Source organism: Grammomys surdaster, unplaced genomic scaffold, assembly GCF_004785775.1.
Source record: "Grammomys surdaster isolate TR1022 unplaced genomic scaffold, NIH_TR_1.0 126028, whole genome shotgun sequence".
Classification (NCBI taxonomy): Eukaryota; Metazoa; Chordata; class Mammalia; order Rodentia; family Muridae; genus Grammomys; species Grammomys surdaster.
In genome coordinates, this window is record NW_021620841.1 from 3,283,286 (window position 1) to 3,310,599 (window position 27,314).

At 36.6% G+C, this 27,314-nt stretch overlaps 1 protein-coding gene across 2 annotated transcripts in view; it reads right to left on the minus strand.

Annotated features, from left to right (window-relative positions):
• Positions 1-27,314, minus strand: part of Acss3 (acyl-CoA synthetase short chain family member 3) — a 163,631-nt gene that overhangs the window by 130,084 nt on the left and 6,233 nt on the right. For both annotated transcript variants that reach the window (XM_028754554.1, XM_028754555.1), the window contains exon 2: positions 1,766-1,910. In XM_028754554.1, the coding sequence (XP_028610387.1) occupies positions 1,766-1,910 (145 nt within the window). The remainder of the gene's footprint in view (positions 1-1,765; positions 1,911-27,314) is intronic.

Here is a 27,314-nt window from a genome sequence, read left to right on the forward strand (position 1 = left end):
TCCTGAACGTTTTCCAAAGTAGATGATGACTCCCCTCTGATCCCATTAAATTTTTTTTTTTACTGATGCAAAATGCCAATAGTGAGATATGAAATATTTTTCTACAAGTTTATTTCCCCTTAAAAACAAATACAGTACAGTGCCCACAAGGCTGGAATAATTTCCAATGATCCAAAATATTCAAACATCTTTATAATTACTTCTAGGACTTTATGTATATTTTAACAATAGCAGAAAGCATATTGTCATCCATTCATGGACAACGTGATTCACCTAAAACCACACTTTAAAAGAGTGAGTGCGATGAAGGAATGAACACAGAGCTTGAAAGACACAAATGTTGAGGGAATGGATGATAGTTTGTTCACAGTGATGGCTCAGTATATAAAGGGCTTGCAGCACAAGGCTGAAAATCTGAGTTAGCGTCCCCAGCAACCACTTAAAAGCTGGCTACATGGACACATGTCATGTCTGTTACCTAGCACTGAGAGGAAGGAAACAAGGCAGATTCCAGGATCTCAGTAACCAGAAAATGTAGCCAAAGCAGTGATCTTCAGGATTAGCAAGGAGACCCTGTCTCAGAAACATAGGAGAGTAACAAAGGAAGACACCCAAATCAACCTCAGGCCTTCAACATGCATGTGTACCTTCACTATCATATGCAAACACATTCATACACCACATACAAGAAGAAAGAGGAAGGTGAGAAGGAAGAAGAGGAAACCATATGCGTGGCTAAGAATATTAGGAAATGAATATTAGATTATAAATAGGAAGTGAGATTGTGTCTTTTCCACCATGGGAATCTGGATTTTACTCTCCAATTAACAGTATGATTTTTAAAAAAATACATTGTAATTAAAATATATTTGCATCACTTCTTCCCTTTCGATTCTTCCGTCAAGCCTTTCCAATCAACAGAAGAGCCAACCCCCAGGGTCAGACTCTTTGCCAGCTACACAGACGATAAAAGATTAATATCCAGAATATACAACGAACTCAAAAACAAAGAGGTAGGAAAAGAAATGACCCAGTTAAAAATGGGCCACTGACCTCAGTCGAGAATTTTCAAATGAGGAAATAAAGACGGCCAAGAAATACATTTGAAAGGGTTCAATATCCTTAGTAATTAGATGAGTGAAAATTAAAACTGCCTTGAAATTTTCAAGAAAATGAGAAAGAAAAAATGATATGCTAACATGACAGGAGCAGTGCTGGGTGGGAAAGACTAGGAGAGCATCAATCGTATAAAAGTGAAGAATAGTCCCTTTTCATCACAGTAGGGGCAGTGAGGATGGACAGCAGGGCAAGAAAAGCATTCAAAATTATTCTGAGCACATGGCCACTTCTCCCAGTAAAACAAGAACTTCTTGGCACTAATAAAATACAAACCAAGGAATTAAGAGAAAAATATCCAATTTGTTCACACTGAAATCAGTGATAACTTCAAAGATGATAAAAAATGCTAAGACATATATTTAGAATGGCTATATAATGAGGACATATGTTATCTACATAACTTCTATATAATAACCAATATGGAGCCGGGCAGTGGTGGCTCATGCCTTTAATCCCAGCACTTGGGAGGCAGAGGCAGGCGGATTTCTGAGTTTGAGGCCAGCCTGGTCTACAGAGTGAGTTCCAAGACAGCCAGGGCTACACAGAGAAACCCTGTCTCGAAAAACAAAACAAAACAAAACAAAACAAAACAAAACAAAACAAAACAAAAAAATAACCAATATGGAGAGAAAGTTTATGACATTACCTGCTCCAAGACTTCCTTATAGGAGATAGTGGCTTTGGTGTCTGTAACGGGACTGTCATAGATGATAGCAATCTTATCCCCTTGGCCGTTTTCAATGTGCCGATCAATAGCGTTGTAACAAATGTTCAGCATCCCTTCCACAAACCTGAAACACAGTGGAAAGAAAAACGAATGATTCTTTTCACAATATAGGTTTTGTTTAGCTACTTGGCTAGCTATCTCGCTGCCAGAGATTTTCTTAGGACCGTGTTTTCTATAGCACTTTGGTGTCAGGAAATGAGGGTGCTAAAGCACATTTTTAAAAATGACAACGGGAGAACATTTGTACTTGAATAAATATGGATGTGTATTAATGTATAACAGAAAAAATATATACTTCGCACTTTCAACTGACAGCTTTGTGGATATTATTGCTTAAAATGAAAGTGTAGTCTGCAACACCTGAGTAATATACTTCATAGAGGTAAAATGAATCCTGGGTAAGTGTGCTGCAGAACCATTAGAGATTATGAATAGGAAAATGGCAGACATATGGTAGAAGTCATGCTAGCTATTACAAATAGACAAACACTAGCAAAAGCAGTTTTTTGAATATATCATCATAGTTAGCTTCAGATGTCAACAGACACTTAGAAAGAGAGGACACTCACTGACGGATTGCTTCCATTGGAATGTCTTGTGGGCCCATTGCTTAAAAGTGTTAATTAACGGTAGTATATTCAACCCAGTGGAGACTATACCATCTCTGGAAAGATGGACCTGAACTATGGTTTGAATACGCTTGGTCCATGGGAAGTGAAACTATTAGGAGTTGTGGTATGGCCTTGTTAAAGGAATTGTGCCCCCATGGAGGTGGGCTTTGACTTCTCTATGTTCATGCTCTGCCCAGTGTGGAAAGAGAGACCCTCCTGGTTGCCAGCAGAAGATAGTCTTCTCCTCATAGATGCCTTCAGATCAAAATGTAGAATTCTAGGATCTTCCAGTACCGAGTCGGCCTGCATGCTGCAATGCTTTTCACCATGAAGACAATGGACTAAACCTCTGAAATTGTACTCTACCCCCAATTAAATGTTTGCCTTTATAAAACTTATCTTGGCTGTAGTGTCGCTTCACAGCCACGATACCCTAACTAAGACAGCAATCAAGGACAAACAAGCTAATAAATAGAACTCTTCCATGTCTCTGCTGCAGCTCTTGCCTGGAAGTTCCTGCCTTGAGTCTCTTTATGATGGACTAGAATCTGCCCCAAATAAACCATTTTCACAGGCCACACTGGCCTGTGAGTCAGGTAGGTGCTCTTCAGACTTTCACTAATTCTTGTCACCTCAAAACTGAGACTCAACCCCACCTCTGTAGCATACTATAAACTGTGGCCTCTTTGCTCTTTCTGCTCTCAATCCCAGGGGATTAAGCAGATCCTGGTGTCATATCCTGATTCCTGCCCTCATGGGGACCCCTTCAGACACCCTCTTCTAGCCCATCTCCATCCATAAGTGGAATCTTCCAGTAGCAAAACACAGTCTAATGAACCCCGAGCAACCCCTGTGATCACACTACCAGAGCTTCAGAAACATTCTCTACCAGGCCAACACAATACTCTATGAACCAGAGAGAGCAGCAGTAACACAGGAATGGGATACTAATCTAACGAAGACAAGTCCAGCTAGTTTTCAACAAATAAAAACCAAGATTCTAGAAGGCAGCATAAAAACATAACATCTAGGACAAAATGTTTCCACTAAAACTCAAAAATCCTACCATGATATGCCCTGAGAAATACAATATAGATGAAGCACCAGATAACAACTTCATAATAGCCTTTTTTAATACTGCAGAGACCCTTAAAGAGGAAATGAGTAAATCCCTTAAAGAAATCTATAAAAATACAGAAAAATACCAGGATGAAATGAAGAAAACAATTTAAGATTTCAAGTGGAAATAGAGTCAATTTAAAAAAAAAAAAACTAAAACAGGGAGGGGAAGCTGGAAATGAAAAAAGATAGGCATTCCAGTAGAAAACTCAGAGACAAACTTCACCAACAGAATACAAGAAATGGAAGAGAAAACTCTCATATGTTAAAGATGGGGTAGAGGAAACAGATATCTCGATCGAGAAAAATGTTAAATTTAAAAAGGAAAAAGAAAAAGGCAAATAAACAGACCAAAAAAAAAAAATCCAGGCAAAAGCCACCCACATAATCTGGGACAGTATGACAAGACCAAATCTGTGAATAACAGAAAAACACTTTCAACAAAATCATATAAGAAAGTTTTCCCAATCTAAATAAGGAGGTGCTTATCAAGGTACAGGAAAAAAAAAAAACCAGAACATCAAATAGACTGGACCAGAAAATAAATTCCTTTAGGCCCATAATAATCATACCACTGAACATATAGCAAAGAATATTAAAAGATACATAGGAAAAAGACCAAATAACATAGAAAGGCAGATCTGTTAGAATAATACCTGACTTCCCAATAAGGACTCTAAAAGCCAGAGGTTCTAGAAAGATATGCTGCAGAATGACCACAGATATCAGCCCAGACAACTACTACTATTATATACTTTCCATCACAATAGAAGAAAGAAGACATCACACAGTAAATCAAATTTAAGCAGTATTCAGCTCTACAGAGATCACAAGGAAAAAAAAACAACAACAACATTAACCTGAAGAGGTTAACCACAGCCTCAAATATAAGGAATAAAGAATATCAGAACAGGGTCCTGGAAGGAAGGCTTAGTGGTTAAGATTATTGAATGTTCTTCCAAAGAACCCAGGTTAAATTCCCAGCACCCACAAGGCAGCTCAATGGATGTAATATCTTCACAGAGATAAAAATGCATGCAAAACACAAATGCACATAAAATAAGAATAAATAAATTATTTGGAAAAAAAAAGAATATCAGATCAGCAAATCAGGAGGAGGAGCAAACACTGCAACAAAATAGCAGAATCAACAAATACTGCTCATTGATGACACTCATCAAGGTTCTCAATACCACAATAAAAAGATACAAGTTAACAACATGTGTGTGAAATGAGGATTTATCCTTCTGCTACATCCAAGAAACACATCCTAACAGAACAGACATCACCTCAGGATGAAAGGGAAAAAAAAGATTTTCCAAGGAAATGGACCTAAGAAGCAAGCCAGATTACCCACTTTAATATCTGACAAAATAGACTTTAAATGAGATAAATCAGAGGAGGTAGAAAAGGATGCTACATACTCACAAGAAGGAAAATCCTCCAAGAGGACCTTGCAGTTCCTATAAATTTATGCACCAAACATAAGGGCACCTAAGTTCAGAAAAGTAACACTACGGCTTAAATTACATATTGACTCACACATGAGATAATTGGCGACTTCAATACTCTACTCTTGCCAATAGACAGATCATCCACACAAAAACTAAACAGATGTAGCTAGATATTTTACAATAATCTCGGTAATGTGAGAGGAGTCGAGAGGAGAGGAAGAGGAGAAGGAAGAGGAGGAGCCAAGAGAGGGAGGACCAGAGGAGAGAAAGAAAGATGGCAGTGGATGTTTGTGTGTCTCTAGCAGTCTAAGGTAGTTGTAATATCTAGGTTGGGTATTGGGTAACACCTCTAATTGTGTGTGTCTTGTTTATTGAGCGTTCCCAAACATATAAAGCCTTTGAATAATCTTTAAGCATTAGAGTCTCATTTCTACTGGGTATCGAATTGATGGCAGAGCCATCTCCCATGCTGGCATCTCATGGGTGCCAGGGACAGTGTTCTGGCCCACCTGAGCTGGCAGCCTGAGCCTAACAGCAGCGTGCTCCCACCACTGCTCATGGCCTCGGGCCTTGCCTAGTAGGGAAGATGGCAGCCCGTAACTACAAGCCAGATCGGGTGCCGCCATTATAAATATTACCTTCAACACAGAGATATGCTGGAGCTAATGTCATAAGCCAACAAGACCAAACAGATATTAATAGAACATATCACCCCAAAATAAAATAATATATCATTTTCTCTGCACAACATGGAATTCTCTCTAAAATTAACCACATACTCAGACACAAAGCAACCCGAAACAAAGACAGGAAAACTGAAATAATACCCTGCATTCTATCTGGTTATCATGGATTAAAGCTTGATATCAACAACAAAAAGAAAAGAAAGCCTATAAACTCAAGGAAACTGAACAACTCACTACTTAAGGAAAAATGGGTCAAGGCAGAAATTAAAGACATCCTAAAATCAAGTGTAAATGAATGCACAATATACCCAAACGTATAAAACATATGAAATTGTTGTAAGTCTGCACCAGATGGGATTCTTAGCTGAAAGGAGGAGTGGACACATGTCCTGCTCCTTAACCAAGAAGCTGTCTCCAAACTGATAGCCAATTGCAAGTGAAAATTTAGTTTTCTCTAATGGACTGAAAGTGGGAAAACAAAGTACTCTTAATAATAGGCTATTAGTAGATACTATCACAGCTTGTCACTCCTCAAGTTTTGTGCTTAGCCTAACACCATGTCAGAAGATATAGAGCAGGCACTTCAGTGTACTTGTGAGCAAATGTGGCTTCAGTAATCAAATTCTAGAAATACACTACTGGTGCTTCATATAAAAAGTTTGATATATTCAAGGAGGAAGATAAAAGCAGACATAAAAGAGCATTCTTAAACTGGCCAACCCCCACCCTCAGTTGTATTTGAAGTGACACTTAAAATACTTAAATATAATTTCTTAAGTTTTGGAATAAAATTATGTAATTTAGACACAAATAACTGATTCATTTATCCCGATTCTGTTTTCCTTTTACTGAATTTACTGAATTTACACAATCAAATAATGTTGATTTAAAAATTGGTATTTTCTTAAATTCAGTCAGGAAACACTTCCATGTCCATACTTCATGCTAATTAATACAAACCAACTGCAAGCATTTCCAATACACCATATCTATATTTCTGCAACAGTACTTGCCGCATTATAATAACAAAAGGGCTACCACGGTTAGTCTTTGTTGTTATACCATAAACCCCCTGAGAGCTGAGACCATGTCATAGTGCTGATGCAATGATCTCCTGTGAGCATGTCATATATCATCCACTCTATGAGTAGCTAACAAATGAGTAAATTAAAATGTTAGTCACTCTTCAAGGAAAATCCCATGAAGGATCCAGGTACATTTACTCTCTCCTTTTAAACAAACAAACAAACAAACAAACAAAAAATGGAGAGAAGAATGTCCTAGGAATACCAAGGGATTTTTCTTTTGGTGAGTATGTAGCATCCTTTTCTGTCTCCTCTGATTAATTTGATTTAAAATCTATTTTGTCAGATATTAAAGTAGCTACTCCAGCTTGCTTCTTAGTTCCATTTCCTTGGAAAATCTTTTTTAACCTTTTATCTTGCAGGGTGGTTAATTTTTTCTTGCTTCTTTTTATCTATTTTTACCTTTCACGACTCTACTCATTTGTTTTTTTCTTTAATTAATTTGCTGTAGACTTCTACCTCCTTCAGATGTGTTGACAGTTATTTGAGGCATTTTTAATGGTGGCTGCTTTAAAATCCTTGTGAGTTGAGTTCAATATTGGAGCCGTCTAAATGGCATATCTATTTGATCGCCGTTGTCATGCATGCTGACGTTTCCCTGGTCTTCAGTATAATAGCATGTTTTGATTATACCTTGGACAGTATGGATTTGGTGGTACTTCTCTCTGTAGCTCATTTAAATATAACATTTTAATCTTCTGATATATTCTGAAACAGTGTAGTTGGAAAGGTAGACACTTCGTCCCCAACCTATGTCTAAGTTCTGATTGTTACTAGAATTCCTTGATACCCCTAGGAAATTAGCTAAGATGAAATTTCAACTTTCAACTCCTTTCTCATTCTCTATCCCCAGTGAGAAGGTGAGTGGTTCTACATGACCTTTCCTCATGTGACCACCTTAACTTAACTAGAAAAAAGGTTCTAACTAGCTCATAAACTTACCAGACATCAGTAGAGAAGAAAGAACTATTAGGTTGTTTCTTTACAGCCTGGGGGAAAAAAATAGATCCCTAGATACTCTGCTCTGCTTTTCCAGATGAGGACTCTGTTTGAACCAATGTTTTCTATACTGTTAGAAAAGGTTAAGACACTCATCATTTAGTATTTTCTGTACAGATAGGATTTCTATTTTCTGCTTCTTTTCCCCAAGAGAGAAGTGCTGATCGTAGTTCATTTTTAAATGTATGTTCTGTGGTCCTTCTAGGTTGTCAGCTTCTCCAGCAAACAGATTGTGCTATAGAAGCACAAAGAAAACAGAAAACCCACTCCCACCCCATTCCTAAAGTCCTGAATTCTTAGTTTGCTGTGCTTATTTGTCAGAAGTCTTCCTATTTAGACATGAATTATAAAGCTCTAGTTTTTCATCGTGTTCAACCTAAAGAAGAAGGTCAAGTGTGTTTTCTACATAAAATCAAAACCAGAAGCCCCGAGTTTTTATTTTATCTGTATTCGTAGGCCAATTCTTCAAATGCCTAGACCCATTAAAACAACAAAAGGCTAGTGAGTTGGCTCAGAGAGTAACAACTCAATAACCTTTAATCCCCAGCACAAATGGACAAAACAGTGGTATGTCTGTATCTATAGCATTCCTAAGTGGAAACTCAAGGGTAAGAGTGTAGGACTGTGTAGAAGCTTGTGGGCCAGCAAGCCTGGAATAAGCAGAAATAAATCAGACTGTGCCTCATAAACCAAATTGAGGGACTAGAGATGTAGCTTCATTCGTAACATGCTTGCCTAACATGCACATGCATCCCCAACATGGCATGGTGACATTCTCGTGTCATTCTAGGACTGTGGTGATTGGTTGCATATTCAGTTAAAACCACCAGGCCTACATGAAATTCTATCTTATAAACATAAATAAGGTGAAAAAAAAACCAATCTCCTAAAAGTCATTATATGACTTCGAGGTGCTCTCACATGTACAAACTTACACACACACACACATACGCACACACAAACACACATATACATATCCACACTGTATTGGATTTTTGCCTATTGTATTTACGTTTTTAATAGCTTAATATTCGCATTGCTATAACTGTATGCTTTCTTCTTTTAAGACTATACTTAAAGAAATTTAGGAAAAACGTATTGTCCTCCAGAGAACTTAGGAAGAAACTCCAGAAGTAGAAGGACTAGCAAGCACTGTTCAGCTGAACTGTGCTGTCACAGTGAGCAGGGCGACGTGGCTCTTAGTAGCAGCACAAATTGGCCAAACACAGAGATGGATGCACTGTGCATGACTGAATCAAGTGAACTTTGAGGGATTTCTCAGCTCCAAGATCCTGATTACTCTACTATGATAAGATGTTTATTTCTCTTTAAATCAAACCATGTCAGTAAAGGTCAAATGAAAAGCTACATGCTGTCTCGCTACTGCCACTTCTAAATCCATGAGTAGCCTTTAAATGACAGTCTCTCCCATTTATAAAAATAACTAATACTTTGAAAATTACACTTCACAGAATTTTGTTTCTCTTTCAGAGTGAAAATATGGCTCATTGTAAAGATAATGTGTTACTTTGACACTGAATTTAGTGTTACACTTTGAGCTTTCCCAAAGGTCTGACTTTTTTTTTATAAAATGTATTGAATGATGATGAAATATTCTATTTAATCACTAGTCAATGGTAAAGCTAAAACTGTAGCTGCAAATTGCCTCTCACAATTTTTTTCTTTTTTTATTAATCATTTTATTTGTTTACATTTCAAACGTTATTGCCCTTCCTGTTCTACCCTCCATAAGCTCCCACCCCATGCCCCTCCCCTTGACCTCTAAGAGGGTACTCCCCAAACCACCCATTCACTCCCACCTCACCCCTCTAGCATTCCCCCTTCTCTGGGGCATCAACCCTCCACAGGACCAAGCACCTCTCCTACCAGTGATGTCATGTTCTTTCCCTGTGTTCCAAGACATTTTGTTATGTAAATATTCATTTATTATTTAAGTATTTTAAAACATACTATAATTCTAGCCCTAAAAATACTATCCTTTATATGAATGGGAAGTAGGTAGCATTTAAGTTGTAGCATTAATGATCCTGCTACAGAAAGATGAGTTGAACAAATATAAATTCTGTCTCTCAGTTCCATGACACCATCCTATTTTGTAAGAAGGAAACATGGTACAGCTTCCAAAGTAGCCTATGGAATTCTAGTCAGTAAGCTTTGCTTTACCGCCCATTTCCATCCAGTCGCTAAAGGGTCAGGTTACCCTACTGAGCATAAGAGACAGATGTCCTCAGCCACCCTAGATAACTTATCAAGTATCTTATCAATAATCACACATAAATCAAGTACTTATCAATAATCACACTTAAATCAAGTATCAATAATCACACTTAAGTAATGTGGCAGAGGAATGACATTTAATTTTTCTTTAATTTTTACGAAGCTAGACCTATAGAATATCACAGTTATAGAAAATTTCAAGAAAGTACCAACTTCCTGGGATCGGAAGAGAGATGATGTTGGGATTCAATCACTGAATTAAATGACAGACAAGTATTGATGACCTTTGGGAGATGACTCAACATAGAGGATAGACTGCATTGCCCCATAGCCATGGATGGGTTGGTACAGGACGAGAACTGGAGTGGAAACTGAGGCTCTGAAAGTGAGGATGCTTAAGAAACTGGGCTGGGCTGGCTTCTCTTCATGGTGTACAAGTCTATTACCTGGTTTCCAGCAAAAAGAAATGGAAAGTTTAACACTATGGAGAGAAGAACTGAAAATTATTGGGGTGGATGGGTTGCTTTTTTTTTTAGTGCCTAAGCTAAGTGAGATGAGAATGTAAACAAGGAAAAGATCAGGTTCTGCTTGGGAAGGTCAAGTGCTTGAGTGCTGCTCAAGAAAAGGGGTTCCTTTGAAACTGGAGTCCTCATGCTGAGGCAGGAATGACAAGACTCAGCCTCCTCTTCAAAGCCAGAGCCCTCTGTTTATAAACAGAAATCCAAGAAAGGGTTTTCAGCATGGAAAAAAGCTTTCCAGAAATGGATTTGAGGGAGAAGTCCTGGAGATCACAGTGAATGTTAAGACTTGTAAGATGAACAAGGAAACCGGATATGGAAGGAACTATTGACTGGCAGAGAGTCATAATAAGAAATAAAAGTGTGGGTGTGAAGGAGACGAATGAAAAGAAATGACAAGCATAAGGGAAGCTGCTATCAAAGAGAGAGAGAGAGAATTTATGGTCTCTAGATATCAAATTCCTATGTTCTTTTCAGATCAGGAACAAGGATAAAAAGAAATAGTTCTGAAGAAGAGGAGATACAAATATTTAATTCATACTATTATTGTGTTTTACAATTTATCTGCATATTAAATTATCTAATGTATAAATATCCTTGGAGATAAACAATGGGCTCCCCATTTTGCAGAGAGGAAGGAATATCAGAAACATCTATTTTCTAGAATCGGAACATGTATGTTTTCTGGCTTGAAGGTAAATGCTGTGAACGTGTTTCCAGTTTTGAGTCTCTCGGTACTTATTTAATCTTCGTATTCTGGTAAATTACTAGCTCCCGACAACCAGAGGCCTGTGGTAACCCATTCATGGCACAAGGCAAAATGCTCAACACTTATTTTTTCCTTTTTTTATTGGAATTTTTTTAATTTACATTTCAAATGTTATCCCCTTTCCTGGTTCCCTGCACCCCGTAAACCCGCTATCCCATCCCTCACCCCCTGCTTCTATGAGTGTGCTCCCTCACCTACCCACCCACTCCTGCTTCCCCATCTTGGCATTCCCCTACACTGGGGCATCAAGCCCCAGGACCAATGGCCTCTCTTCCCATTGATGCCTGACAAGAACATCCCCTGCTGCATAAGCAGCTGGAACCATGGGTCCCTCCATGTGTACACTTTGGTTGGTGGTTTAGTCCATGGGAGCTCTGGGGGATGGGTGGTCTGGTTGGTTGATATTGTTGTTCATCTCTTGAGATTGAAAACTCCTTCAGTTCCTTCAGTCCTTCCACTAACTCCTCCACTGGGGACCACAAGCTCAGTCCAATGGTTGGCTGTGATCATCTGCCTCTGTATTTGTCAAGCTCTGACAGAGCCTCTCAGGAGACAGCCATATCAGGCTCCTGTCAGCAAGCACTTCTTGGCATCCTCAATAGTGTCTGGGTTTGGTGACTGTATATAGGATGGATCGCCAGGTCAACACTTATTTTTAAATAAACTCTTACTGGTGTGAATGAGCACCTGTAAGTAGTACTCTTCTGACACATTAACACAAATAAGAAAAGAGTCTCATAAGTTAAAGTTTGCAATTCAACAGAAACAATGGCTACCTCAAAAGACTACTATTACACGTGAACAAAGAGCGCATTAAGCACGTTTGAGAGAGCATCATGTTGCTCTATTCACAAGCTGACATCCTATCTAAATTACAGGCACTTGGCTTTGGGCAGTAGCAACTGGCTGTTCCAGGAAACCCTCCAAATTGGGTAATTGCTTACTAGCAGCAGAGTAATAACCTTATGTTAATGTAACCACTAGGGATATTGGTTTTTTGTGGAATTGTTTGGAAAGAACTTCTCTTTGAAGGACAATTAGTTTAACAAAGAAACTCGGTGCAAATAGAGAGATGTTCTTTATTACTCCCTATCCTTTTCCATGAGTGTCTATCCTCACGACCTACCACATAAGTTCTGAGCATGGACTAGACCACTTAGACATGAAACGACATCACACACATCCACACCTCAGCCAGATCATATCATATGAAAGGTGAATGAATTGGCAATCTCATGAAATTCATCCCAAGGTGAGAAGAAGAGAAAGAAAGGCTTTCCGGAAATCAATACCTGTGATCTGAACTGAATCCACTGTCAGAAAGGAGAAAAGGCATGAATGGATGATCTTCAAGATTCTCAGGCTGTGAGTCATGCTTGATGGTAAATTCAGAGAAGAAGGTGAGGACACAGATTTATCATGGTTCATTTGCATTCTATGAGTAAATGCAGGAACAATAGAGAATTCAAGTGAGAAGAAAGAAGATTTGGTTCAACGTGGAAGAAAGACGTTATAGATAATTTGATATTAAGGGTCAGAAGTAAATAATAAGACCAAATACAGTAAAATTGTAAATTATGTTTTTATTGAAATAAACTATAAGCCAAATAAACATAGTAAAGTAGTTCCTTAAGGGTGAGCAAACTTCTTTCTTCAAGCCAGCCTCCCCATGATAGCATGTATGATATGTTAGGAACAGGGTCTTCTGCGTACTGACTCAGAAAATAAAAAGTCATGAGGTCACAGAGGGGAAGATTGCAAAGTTGAATGAGTTATTTTTTTAAAAAGAAGACCTACAACTCACAATGCCACAGAGATTCCAACTGTGAATCTCTGGCACCCTGTGAGAAATTGTACAATAATCCTGAGAAATAAAAAGCACTCTGAGGGCAAGATATGTTCATCGATATTTATGTGTTTGTTGGAAGAGAAAGATGCCTTCTAGCATTTAATCCCAGTGATAGTAAGAATCATGAAGCAATGAAGTAAGAAGGAGAGAATGGGGAAATGGAAGATGAGAAAAACAATCATGGCAGCACCAGGGAAGAGTCCAACTAATTTAATTGTTACTATAGTATTCTTAAGAACTAGAAGTGAAAATCAGGGCAGCTATATAGAGATGAAAATAAATTTTCTACCGAGTAATGCACAGTCTTCTAGAATTGCTTGCTATCTTAGGTTCTAACTCATGGAAATTATGGGAGTGGAGCTGTTAGGGTCAGTGAAAGCCCTAGAAATTAAAGCCAATGTAACAGAGAAGTAACAGAGACGATTGGAAACAAGAGAGTTACTCAATATGTCCACATTGTGGGGAAAAAAAACAGATCCAGGAGCTACTTCTCACAAATCTGTGATGTTGGGTCATGATATAAGGTTGCATTTTAAATTCAGAACAGTCTGAGTTGAGGTATGGTCTTTCTCATGGCTGACCCATCATTGATTCAGTGCTAATCGCTTCTAAATTTGATCTCACAGATGCTCAAAAGTATGTGAAGAAAAGGTTTCCATGCTAACTGGACCCAGTCTTCAGATTTGTCCTTTTCCCAGGATATGATTCATAAAGAGAAATTCTAATTTGAGGCATGTATTGTTCCTAGAGTGTAATATTCAAAAGGAGGCCACAAGTATATAAATATCATCATTCTGTCCAGGATAGTTGTTGGAACACTCTAATATTATGATGAGGGCTCTCTACACCCAGGGCTCCCAGAGGCAACCCTTATTTGTTAACTCATCCTGCACACTATTTGGAGAAGTCCAGAGAGGCACTGAGTGCAAGCACTTATTAAACAGGAAGATTATGATCCATCAATTTCAAATACCTACAGACATTTTCCCTTTAGCCTTATATAATATTCTGTAATTGTCCTAAAAAGATTGTGGAGCTTGAAAAGATACACAAGCTTTGCTGCCATATTGTTTCATTGTCTATGGTAAAAAGATTCAGATAAACATGGCAGAATATTTAGATTTCCAAAGCCAATAGCTATTTTCAGAGTTTCTTGCTTTTGTAAAAGTGAAATACTCTGCTAAAGACTGTGAGAATTTATCTTGAATATTAATTTTTGGAGAAAAAAAATAGTAAGAATTAACAACTTACAATTACCTTTGAGTCAGTTATCTTCTAAGAATTTATCACAAGGAAGTAAAGAGAAAGAGAGAACAGAGAAAACCTATCCTGCACAGTAGAGCAATAAGAGAACTGGAGGAGATGAAAAGACTATAAACAGAAAATGAAGAACTGCACCAGGAAATATCTACAGCCAAGAAACACTTTTAGTAGAGCATTAGGATACAAAATTAGCACCCAAAAATTAATAGCCTTCCTATATACAGACTACAAACATACCAAAACAGAAATCAGGAAAATAAACAGTACATTTCACAATTGCGTTTTTAAAAAGTCTCTGAATAATTCTAACCAAGCAAATCAAAAAGTTGTATAACAAAAAGGAAAGGCATTGAAGAAAGGAATTGAAGACGCCAGAAAATAGAGATTCAATGCAATCTCTATTAATATTCTTACACAATTCTTCACAGAAATTTTTAAAAGAATTCTTCAACTTCACATGGAAAGAGACACACACACATACATACATGCATACACACACACACTCCACCCCCACCATCACCAACAACAACAACAATACCAGGGTAACTAAAACCATCTGTCTGAGTCAGGGTTTCTATTGTCTTAAAGCTTTTATTGCTTCATCAAAACACTATGACTAAAAAACAAATTGGGGAGGATACCATTTATTCAGCTTAAACTTTCACATTGCTGGCCATCACTAAAGGAACTCAGGACAGGAACCTGGAGGCAGGAGATGATGCAGAGGACATGAAGGAGTGGTGCTTACTAGCTTTCTCCCCATTGCTTGCTCGACCTGCTTTAAAAAAAAAAAAAAGCACCAGGACAATTAACCCAGGGATGACACCATCCACAGTAGACTGGACCCTCCCTCATTGATCACTAATAGAGAAAATTACAGGTGGATCTTATGAAGGAATTTCCTCTACCTTACTCTCTGATGACTCTAGTTTGTATCAAGTTGGCACACAAAACCAGCCAGTATGCCATTCTTAATAATAGAAGAACTGATAAAAGCATCACCATTGCTGACCTCAAATTACACTACAGAGCAATAGTAATATAAACAGTATGGTATTTGCATTTTAAGAAGGTACATTGATTAATGGAATAAAACTGAACACCAAGAAATATTTCCACATACCTACAGACACCTGATTTTTTTTCAAAGAAGGCAAAAATATACACTGGAGAAAAGACAGCATCTTCAATGAATGGTGTTGGTCAAACTTGATGGGTCCATGTAGAAGAATGAAAATAAATCTATGCCTATCACTGTGTAAAAAACTCAACTGCAAATAGATTGAGAACATGAAAATAAGATCAGATACCCTGAATCTGAAGTGGGAAGAGGAGTCTTGAACTCATTGGCACGGGAAAAGACTTTATGAACAGAACAGAAATAGCACAGTCACTAGATTAAACATAAATGGGACCTCATGAAACTGAAAAGCTTCTGTATGTCAAAGAACATATCAGCCAGATAAGTTGTAGGCTACAGAGTGGGAAAAGGTCTTTACCAGTTATATATCTGATAGAAAATTAGTATCTAAACACCAAGAAAACAAACAACCCAATTTTTAAAGGGGGTAAAGAACTAAGCAAAGAATTCTAAAAACATGAAACACAAATGGTTGAGAAACATGTAAAGAAATGGTCAACATCCTTAGCCATGAGGGAAATGAAAACTAAAACTACTTGTAAATTTAATCTCATCCCATTCAAAATGACCATGATCAATAAAACAAATGACAACACAAGAGAGAATGCAGGAAAGGTGACAATTTATTCATTGCTGGCAGAAGGGCGAACTGGTATGGCCACTATGGAAATCAATACAGAGGTTTCACAGGAATATGGGACTTGATTAATAACTCAAGACCCAGCTATACCACTCTTAGACATACTGTCAACTGATTCTCCATCCTACTAGGAAGATCCTTGTTCATTCTGATTTATTGCTGCTTTATTCATTATAGCCTTAAATTAGAAGCAGCCTAAATGTTCATAAACTGATAAATCTGTAATGAAAATATACATTCACATAATGGAATACCATTTAGCTCTAAAGGAAAATAAAACTTTCAGGTAAATGGGTAGAACTAGAAAATAAACTCATTTTGAGTAAGGTGATGCCGAGTCCTTTCAAAAGAAATATTGCATGTTGTTTCTTACACGTGGATGCTAGCTTTAAAGGTTTTGAGAGTACACTACAAAGTGAATAACCCCAGAGGTTAGGTAACTAGTAAGCTTTAAGGGGTTAGAAGAGGATTCCTGAAGGAAGGCAAAATAAAATGTTGTGGAAAGATAAAGAAAAACTAGAATAGGAGGAGTTAGTAGTAATGAGAATGGGTGGAAAAGGTAAAGGAGGGAATGTGGAGAGAGGAGCATTGAACTAAAGACCATTTGAAAAACCATGTGGAAACTTCCTACTTGAGAAGCTCCCTTAAAATATAAACAAAAACCTTAGGAATTCAAGCAAAGTCACCAAATAAAAAAATAGTTAATGTCTCAACTAGCTATCTAAAAAGCAATAAAGTGAAACTTTCACTGTCAAAAGCGTGTTACAACTTATTGGGTCATTGGCCAATGGAAGCCCTATATGTCACAGGTTACTGACAAAGCCCTTGATCTCTCTCAACAACCTGAGGGTAAGGCCCTATTGTGTAAGACAACACTTACTTAACCATAAAACACAGAGAAATTGAGATGCTGCCTAAATAGAAGTTTCACAGCGAGTGATCAGCATTCATGGTGCTAGAATATATTCTGCACACTCCCAGAAGGAGAAAGATAATCATCAATATTTCTAGCTACAAACCCTACTTGTATTCACATTTATAACAATAACTTGCCTATAAGACATACTGTTGCAATGTTGCACAAAGGTTATAGTATAACCAACTATTTTGGAGGAGTTGGGGAATTTTGTTTGTTTTGTTGTTGTTGTTTACATTGAAAGTAACAGGCACTGCATGAGATGTAACCCATCCTTGACGCTGCTCCATAACCTGAGATGAGATAGGTCTTGGCTTAGGTGAGAACCTAATACTACTATCCTGCCAAAGGAACATAGCAACGACAATAAATACTTTATTGCAAAAATGACATATTGCTATGTCCATTGTGCTGTACTCAACTCACATCAGAGAAGATTACTTCTGCAGTAGATGGGAATTAACACAGAGGCCCATAATTTGTCAATGTGTAGAATGTGACTTTGCAGCACTAAGTCCTAAATTAGTTATCTTCATCAAACTCTTCTGGTCGAGGCTCAAGAGGCTATGCACAAAAGAAGGCAAAAATATTAAGATCTAGAGGTAATGGGTGGAAGATTAGATAGGTCATGGGCCTATAGAAAAACCTAGTACTGATTTTTTCTGCAAAAGGAACATAGAAAAAATAAAGAAGGAGAAAGAAAAGACTTTTAATGGCATGCAGCTATATCAAAACCCATAAAATCAAAGCTTCCTTGAATCGTGGTATAGAAAAATTAATTAGAAGTGGAACGTGAACTATCAGATAACAAGAACTATATAATTATAATAATTCTGGAATCAACAGGAAGAGAAATATGCTACAATCATATATAAAACCTACATCTTAAAGCAAGCATTACACACACATGTAAAAGTGTGAATTCATGTAACAACAGGAGAATCTACAGAAAATGTATAAAACTGAATGGTTTCACCCAAAATTTCTTTGGGTTTTAATAGTTACCAAAAGGTTACCAGTAAAGAAATGGGTAGTGGTATAATCATCCTATCTGTACAATTTTTGAGATGTCTTGTGAGTCTACAGCTACTTCAAGATAAAAACTGAAAAGGAAGACAAAAAGACTGCATAAAATTGTAGTAAACACAGACACACATCATACATAGAATATAGATAGAATATAGATGACAGGTAGATAGATAGATAGATAGATAGATAGATAGATAGATAGATAGATAGATAGATAGTTAATAAAGCGATACATAAAACCAAGTACATGTTAAAATTAAAACATAGTGTATTTTTCACCATTTTTATATTTCTTGTGATTGTCTTCTTAAATTTTAAAATAATATTAAAGTTATGGTGGAATAAAAGGCAAGGATATAAACTTCAACCAGGATTATTTCTCAGTAAAGCAATGTCAATATAAATTAAGTCAAACCTAAGCAATAAAACCTAAGAGATTATGTTTATAAACCCTCTCCTCTTTTAATTAAATCCCATGATATTTCCATTCAACCTCTACCTTGCAAGGAAATGACCTTCCACCTAGACAGGAACATAACATCCAAAGTTACAAAGATAACTGGATTAATTATTGGTTATAATTTAAATTACTAAGCCAAATGGAAAAAAAATTGCATCTTGCCATTTTTTTTCCTAGTTTCATCCTGAAATCATCAGAGAATAATGCGTGACAGGATTCTTTGCTACGTCCTTGTTAACTCTCCACAGGCCACATCCACAAATGAAACACTTCCCATTAACAAATCAATACTTTGAAGCTTTAATACAGTGCAGTTCACTTAATTCTCCCAAGAAGTCATTGTCCAGCTGGTGCAAATCAAGGGCATTTTTCTCTTTATTCTATCTTTTGCTACCTATCTTTTCTCACCTTCCCACTTCTTACCACCTCTATCTAAAAAGGAGAGACTCTCCAGAAGGATAAAATGAAAATGACTTGATTCTTCTATCTACTGAAGAGCCTATTAGATGGGAAACAGTCACTGTCCGCCAGAATAGAATCAGTTTATACTATTCACATTTCAACCATCAAAGGCAATTCAGACAAGAGCTGGTTGTAAAACAAAATGGACTTCATTACCCATAATTTCACAAGTTAATAACTAGCGAGTCCCTATCACCTATAATATTCTTACCTTATTAAATAGCTCATCTGTTCAGCTGTCTGGTTATAAACAAAATACTTTTTCTCTAATGGGTTAGATTGTTTTTTCGAATTTATACTACCTGGCTCGTAAAAGTGCTTGATAAATATTTGATGAATGACTAACTCAAGAAAGGATGAGTAGAAATGATGGAGGAAATGAATCCATAATTAACTTAAGGACTAAGTTAATTACAGAGCCAAGAAAAATACTTTCATGAATACGTCAGGCCCATAAACAATACACAAATATAAGTACAAATTTGTGTATGTATGCGGATATATGTGCACTTGACTTGTTTTTAAAGTTATGACATTTATTTATAATAAATTAAAAATAAATACAGTAGGATTACCCAGGTCAAGTATGACCCAAAGCGACCCTGATACACCTTACAATCAAACAAGTGTGAGTTTGCAGGCTAAGAACATTAGTCACTTAAGTAAATAGCCTGAACTAATTTTTTAACATTGTCTGGTATTGAAAAAGTAAACAACTCTAGGATGTATTGTTGATTTTATAGTATATGCTTTGAAACTTATAGCACTTTAATACACACTCAAAACAACACATACTTGTTTACACAAGCACATACATAAATATATAAAGGCATGAGAAATTCAACATTTATGTAATACAGAGTTTCTCATCCTGTGGGTCATGACCCCTTTGGGAATGAATAATCTTTATATATGGGTTGGCTAAGAACATCAAAACCCACAGATATTTACAATAAGATTAATAAAAGTATCAAAATTACAGTTATGAAATAGCAATGAAAATAATTTTATGCTTGCTGTCATTGCAACATGAGGAACTGTATTAAAGGGTCAGAGCATTAGGAAGGTTAAGAAGCTCTAGGTGAAGAGAATGTTATTGAAGAATGCTACCATTTCTAGAAACTATGGCCCTTTGGAATAATTAAGTATTTAATACAAGAATATATTATTCATTATTAAGTTATTTTCATTAATTATAAATTTTAAACTAGGCATCTTATAAACAAAGAAACCTCAGATAAAGACTTATCACAGTATACCTAATAAGTTTATAATTATAATTTTTGAAATCTAACCTATAATTCAAGACTTATTTATAATATATTAAACATATTTATATATAATGAAATGTTTACCATAGACACATGGAGATGTTATAGTGAAGAATTTAAAAAAATACAAAAATAAAACAACTTGATATTTTTTAAAATCAAGCTTTTATATATGATAGTTGGGTTTTTTCCCTCTAACTATAAAACAATTCACAATATACAGTCATGTCAAACCTGTTCTAAAAAGTATAAAACTGGTATTTTTAATTCATTTTCTATTGTGGTATTTGGCTTTGAGACAGTGCCTCACACTCTAACACGGGGTTGTCTTAAACTGTGGACATTCTCCTGCCTCAACCTCTGTAGTACAAAGATTAAATGTGTGAGCCATTAGATAATTTTAAATCATTTAATTTTTTTCTATATTAGAGTGATCTAATAACATAATAGCAACTGAGCTCTGAACTCTTAAATCCTTGTACTCTATTATATTATAGCAGTTGTTCTCAACCTTCCTAATGCTGTGACACTTTAATATAATAACCCTCGGGCTGTTGTGACCTTCAATCACAAAATTATTTTCCTACTTCGTAACTGTAATTCTGCTTCTGTTTTGAATCATAGTGTAAATATCTGATATGTAGAATAGCTGATATGCAAACACCAAGGGGGCCATGACTGTGCTGTCCACCCTGCTATCTAGCTGTATTTTCATTTCTTATTGTAACACAAACAAGAGGTAGTAGGTACATTTGGCTTTGATGAAGGCAAATACCTGATGATTGTAAAACACCTACCTTAAAACTGAGCTAGGTAATGAGTAAAAAGTGAGTCAATTGACTCAGAATAAAGCTGAAACTCATAAAGAACTTCCGTTTAGATGTCTTTGGAGAGGGAATACAGGCCATTTGAAAATCTTGTTGAATGAAAGATTCAAATACTATCAGTGTGTAATTTATATTGGAGCTCAGATGTCTGAAATGATATAGGAGGTAAATATGCATAGAAGGCATCTTAAAATCTTATCAACTGATGTACCCTGAACAATCTACAGTGTGTGTGTGTGTGTGTGTAGTGTAGTGTGTGTGTGTAGTGTGTGTGTGTGTGTGTGATGTGTGTGAGTGTGGTGAATGTACCATTCTATTACCTGGCACTGATTTTTTAAATTACTGATATAAGAAGAGCACCAAAGGACAGGAGCATATATACAGCAGATGTCTATGATTAAATCAAGATGAACACAATAAGCTTTTTTCCCCTTAGCCTAACTAGCAAAAAGGATAACAAGAATGGCATATATATTTTTTAAGGAAATAACCGCTGAAGATTTTAGGTTAAAAATCATTAGTCACACTAGAAGGAAATAGAACGAAGTGAGCATGTGAGTCAGCTCTAAGTAAACAAAGGGACAGGCTTAGCCAGGAATCTGATCAAAACATGAGCTCAAGAATTGCTACTTTTGCTATTGTTTGTTGGTGTAATTATGGTGTGATGACTGTCAGGATCGAGAGGTAACGCATCAGCACGGAAGACAGGCGTGACTCAGTCATGAAATAGAGAATAATTTAGAGAATAATTGCGTATGTATTTCCTTTTCTATAAATCATGGACTCCAGCAACCTGCTTCTCATTTTGCCTCATCTTTAACATATTGAAATGAAGTATCTCACCGCTTTTTAGATCATTCATTTCCCCCAAACTGCCACGATTTTAACTGAATAACTCAGAAAAATGACAGAGGCTACAACTAATTCTGAGAGATAGATGAGATATAGGTAGATCAATAGATAGGTAGATAGATAGATAGATAGATAGATAGATAGATAGATAGATATGATAAACAGATACATAGATACACAGATGTATAGATAGATACAAACATAACCAGGAAAGCAGACAGGTACGTAGATACATGGATGGATAGATAGATAATAGATAGATAGATAGATAGATAGATAGATAGATAGATATTCTTGAAGCTAAAAAATAAAACTGATTGTAAAGACTCATTTATCACTGTACTCTACTAAGTATGCCATTCTTCATGGTCTGTCTGGCTTGAATCTTGCCTCTTGTATATGCAGAAGAAAGCATGGATGAAGACAAAGAGTTACAGGGGATGGCAAGAAGGACAACTACACATAAATGTATTTGAAGGTAAACCAAACCAACAACTTTCATAACTACAAACTATGAGTCCTAACATTTTAATGAGTGCTTAGAAGAAAAATTTTTCAAATATTCATACTTAGATGAATTAATTAGGCTATTTATCACCATCGTCTCATAAAACATAACATTAAAGCATACTGCACATCATGAATAATGCGGTCATTGTAGATTTTCCTTAAGCCAGAAACTAATGGGGAATTCTTAGGATGAAGATTAATACTGCTTTCTCCTGGAAACAGTAATTGTCAGCTGATTTAAAGCTCCATCCCAAAGGCTGTAGGTATGTTGTGCACAGTAAAATACTGGTATTTTTTATCAGCATATATATATTGCTATAAAGCTAAAGATGATATGTATCAAGTATTTCTGAGATACAAATCTATTTTTTTATTTTTCCTATACCACTTGTCTTTATATACATAAATAAGTCAGCATTATATGTCTCAGAGGAGAACAGATACAAGAAGAAAGAAATGCCAAAATTAATTGAAATCGCTATAGAAGCAATCTAGTGTATTTAGGACAAAAAGAGACTAGATTCAAATCTAGGTTTGTCATCTTCTTAGGAGTTTTGGACATGGACAGACCCCTGACAATGTCTGTACCTCCATTTCAACACCCATATAAAAGGCAAAAAGCTGTTTTTACATCATATGATTATAATAATATTAAACAGGTTAACGCACTCAGCATTGTGCCTTGTCCCTCTGTGGCTACACCGAAGGTTGGCCGTTTTAATGTTATAACACTGCCTGTGTTCATTAAGTTACTTAACAATGGCCACTATCCTATAATTCGTTTCCTCTTAACCAACAATAATGAGATGACTTGTATCATAATAAAATTTTCAGAATCTCAGTAGCTTACAAGAATATTTGTCTGTCACTCATGCTACCACATTTTGGTTCTGAGCGTATTCCCCAATGCACTGCATTGTATTCAGTGTTGCTAGTCAATCTATATTTATTCAGTCCTGCATGCATGGTTGGCCACAAGGCTTAAAGTTGTAGCAATGACTTGCTTCACACTCAAGCGACAAGTCTTATTCCACAAACTGCATTATCCAAAGCTTCTCACACAATCACACTTGTCCAGAGAAGCCCAACCATTCCCCTCCTCTCTGTCGAGTCTAAGGTAGAAAACACACAGGACATCAAACACTGAGGTGTATCACAGATGTGATTTACAATTTTCCCATCTCGTAATTATTTGGAACAAGGCAATGTTGAAAGAATAGATCCAGGATTCTAGACCACACATTCTAAACCACTGAATAAGCCTTACTTTTATTTTGTGCTAGCCACCAAAATTAGGGTATCTGAGAACTCCTCATCGATCTGATTACTTACCTTCATATCATCTTGAATGAATGAAGAGAGTCAGAAAAGTTAGTTTAGCTCTCAATTGAGAGTCAAAAGAGAGAGAAGATAGAGAAAACAAAGTGACATTAGATAAAATGTTGACTTAGTCCTCAGTGTCTATGCATTCATTAGCACAATGTTATTTAGCAAACGATCAATAATACAGATTTTATGTCTCCTCAACCATGAAAAGTGTTATAATTCCATCTTAGTTAACTTTTACAAGTGTCCATATAGATCGACAAGAGACCGAGAATCCTTTATTTTTTCACTTCTCAATATTTCTTTTAAATATTATCAAGTATATATATTATTTTACCTCACTGAAGCATATACTTCTAAGACACATCTTAAAAGATCATATTTGGGAAGTGTTATTATCCTAATAACCAAGCCTCAACAGAAGGTATTTCTATTACCCAAAACTTACAGTTTTAGCTGGCTTTGTATCCAGTTTGTTCATTTGCTCTTTTAAGTCAGTAAAGCTTGATGACTTGTCTAAAAGACATACAATTATACTCTACCCCTCTCTAGCTTAGTGTTTGAAAGTCCTTATTTTTTTGGGGGGGGGGCTGGTTTTGTTTGTTTGTTTATATTTGTTTTTCTTTTCCTTCCACTGGATTCTTTCACACCCAGAGTTCTTGTACTTTAGTTGTTTTGGATTTTTTTTTAATTATTATTAAAATACTAACTTCTTTTTATCCACCACAACTTACCTCATTCAGCAACAATACCAGAAAAGGCAAATATAATTAGTACCCTTGGAATACCAATCTCTAGCACTGTGGTTTAGATAAAGGATTTGAGTTCTACTCTTGTATGTTCTTCTTACCACTGTAATTTACAGAGTTTTAGTGTGCTCAAATATATTTATTGTAAAGTTCCATTGGCCTCCCACACATTCTCCTCACTGACTCATGACAGGGGCAAGCAATGATCTCTTCTATTAAACGGCTCCTAATTGTTTATGAAAGTGAATTTAAAAAAAAATGAAGCAAGTAACCCTAACCACTGCATCTCTCTGTCTCTCTATCTCTGTCTCTCTCTCCTCTTCTCTCTGTTTCTCTCCTCTCTCTCTTCTCTCTGTTTCTCTCCTCTCTCTCTTCTCTCTGTTTCCGCTCTTCTCTCTCTCTCTCCTGTCTCCCTCCCTCTCTTCCTCCCCCCATCTCTCTCTCAACTAACAACACAGGGCTGGAACAAAGGAAAAGTAAGGTCCCTTGCAGGAGGCACTAAGAGTTCAGATTTTCTTCCCACACCTGGGAGTTGATCGGTCACAGCTGATTGAATTTCCATTGTTCATTGATTGTGCCATTTGCCAGGCAATCCATCCTTGCTTATGTAATTGCAGCATTCCTGTAGTTCGCCCTGTTCTGTCCTGGAGGTTCAGGAGTGTGACAGGCTGAGAAAATTAGATACTGCACAGCTCCAAGCTCCTGACCTTCAGAATACAAAATAAGGCCCATCTTTTCAAATGGGTCTTTCCTGAAGAGGTTATTTTGAGGGACATTATTTCTAATAGGTGATTTTTCATGCTGACCATGTGCCTTCTTAAAATATATTTCTATCTCTAAAGATGGTTCATTTGAAAATTTAAGTACACCTGTACAGGACATAATGTTTGGAATAAATCTGCTTAATTTAAAGCTTGTCAGGAGGGGATACATGTCTCACCCTTAGACAAAACTCTCATTTAAAATTAGAATTGAAGATGATTTTCACAACATCTGAATATATTATTTTCTTGAGTAATGCTGAACGTAGATGTCAAGTAGTCCTACCACACACACACACACACACACACACACACAAAACTATGAAGTAGTGTTTAGCTTATTCATTCTCCAATCTGTATATAATTCAGAAAACTGTGCACATGATAGAGACATATAACTTGCAAGGGACATAAACATTGATAAACAGGGGAAACAGTTTATATAATCCTACATTTAAAACATACAATAAATGACTGAATGTCCTGAATTCTTTAATGGCAGTCAGAGTTGTTTTGACAAAGAGGCAAAGTTCATTAGAGAGAACAAATCACTATCTACTATCGTATTATTTTTCTCTTGGCTTTGTAATAAACTCAAATTCACAGAAAAGTTGCAAGCACAAGAGAACTTGCTTCCCAACAGCTTCCTGACACGTTGCCAAATGACTCCAGAATAAACTATCTCCTAATCGCTACAAAAAAGGGCATTCCCCTGGAGAGCCATGATATAACCATCAAACTGAGGAAACGCGTACTGACATATGACAACTACATAATCCTCAAATTCCGGTCAGGTTCTTTAATTGTCCTAAAGAAACAAAAATGTCAATTAAAAACAAACGATATCCAATTCTGAACTACCTATTGCAAGTAGTTCAGGTCTCTTTATTCTCCTTTAATTTAGAACAATTTCTCTGTCCAAATCCTCCTTGAAATGATTCAAGATTTGGCACTCGACTTCTGAAACAGTTGTCTAACTGTTTGTAGATGAAGACTCTGGGCTCTGGTCCAGGACCACTGCAGTTATTACTAACCATCTCTGCCCTCCACTAACTGGCTGAATGGCCTCTTGGGAAGACTGGCTTCCTCCCCTCCTATATGCAAGGCTCATGAGCATTACTAACCCTGCAGCACCCAGTAAAGCAATAATGGAAAGACATGCAAACTCATCTTGTACAGTCCATGGCCTAGAGAGCATGCGTTAAAAAAATGATTTCCTTATAAAAAACAAAAACAAACAAAACAAAACACTATTTCCTTATCTTCTCTGCCAGGATCATAATGGAATGTTTAGCTATCTAGCTCATTAGAATCGTTACAAGGTATAATAATAATAATATATATTAAAAAAACCCTAAAGATTGGCTAAGTAGCTCTGAATCTCATCTTCTAGATTCTGCTGTCCTGTCTCTTCCAAGAACTTCCAGCACCAGAAAGAACAAAAAAACAAAGCACAAAATGTCCAGCTTGCAAAGTCAGTGAGTTCTGAAGCAATGGGTTTCCAAATAAACAAAATTCCTTTCCTTCCTGGTTTCTTCACTTCAACCTTGAAATACATTATTTCTCCAAAAGAGGAAGGAGGAGAGAAGGAAAAAGATAGCTAGTGAAGTAACTAACTATCATTTGACACAGGAACTTCAATGAGCTGTTTTTCTGTCTCTTAGTCTTGTCACTGTCAAATAAGTCCACAGAATTTTTCTGCCTGCCAGCAGGTCACTCTGCAACAAACTGCTCTACCCTCGACGTGGCTCTCTCCGTGGGCATCGCCTGATTAAACATCACCAAGTGTTTATGAGTAAGAATTAAATATCTTCCAATCCAATGTTCTTAAAACAGGTCTAGGCCATTATAGACTTTCCCAGTTTTTAAAAAAAATTATCCCTTCTTTATTCATCATAAAATTAAAGGAAACTTCTCTCTTTTCTAACACTTT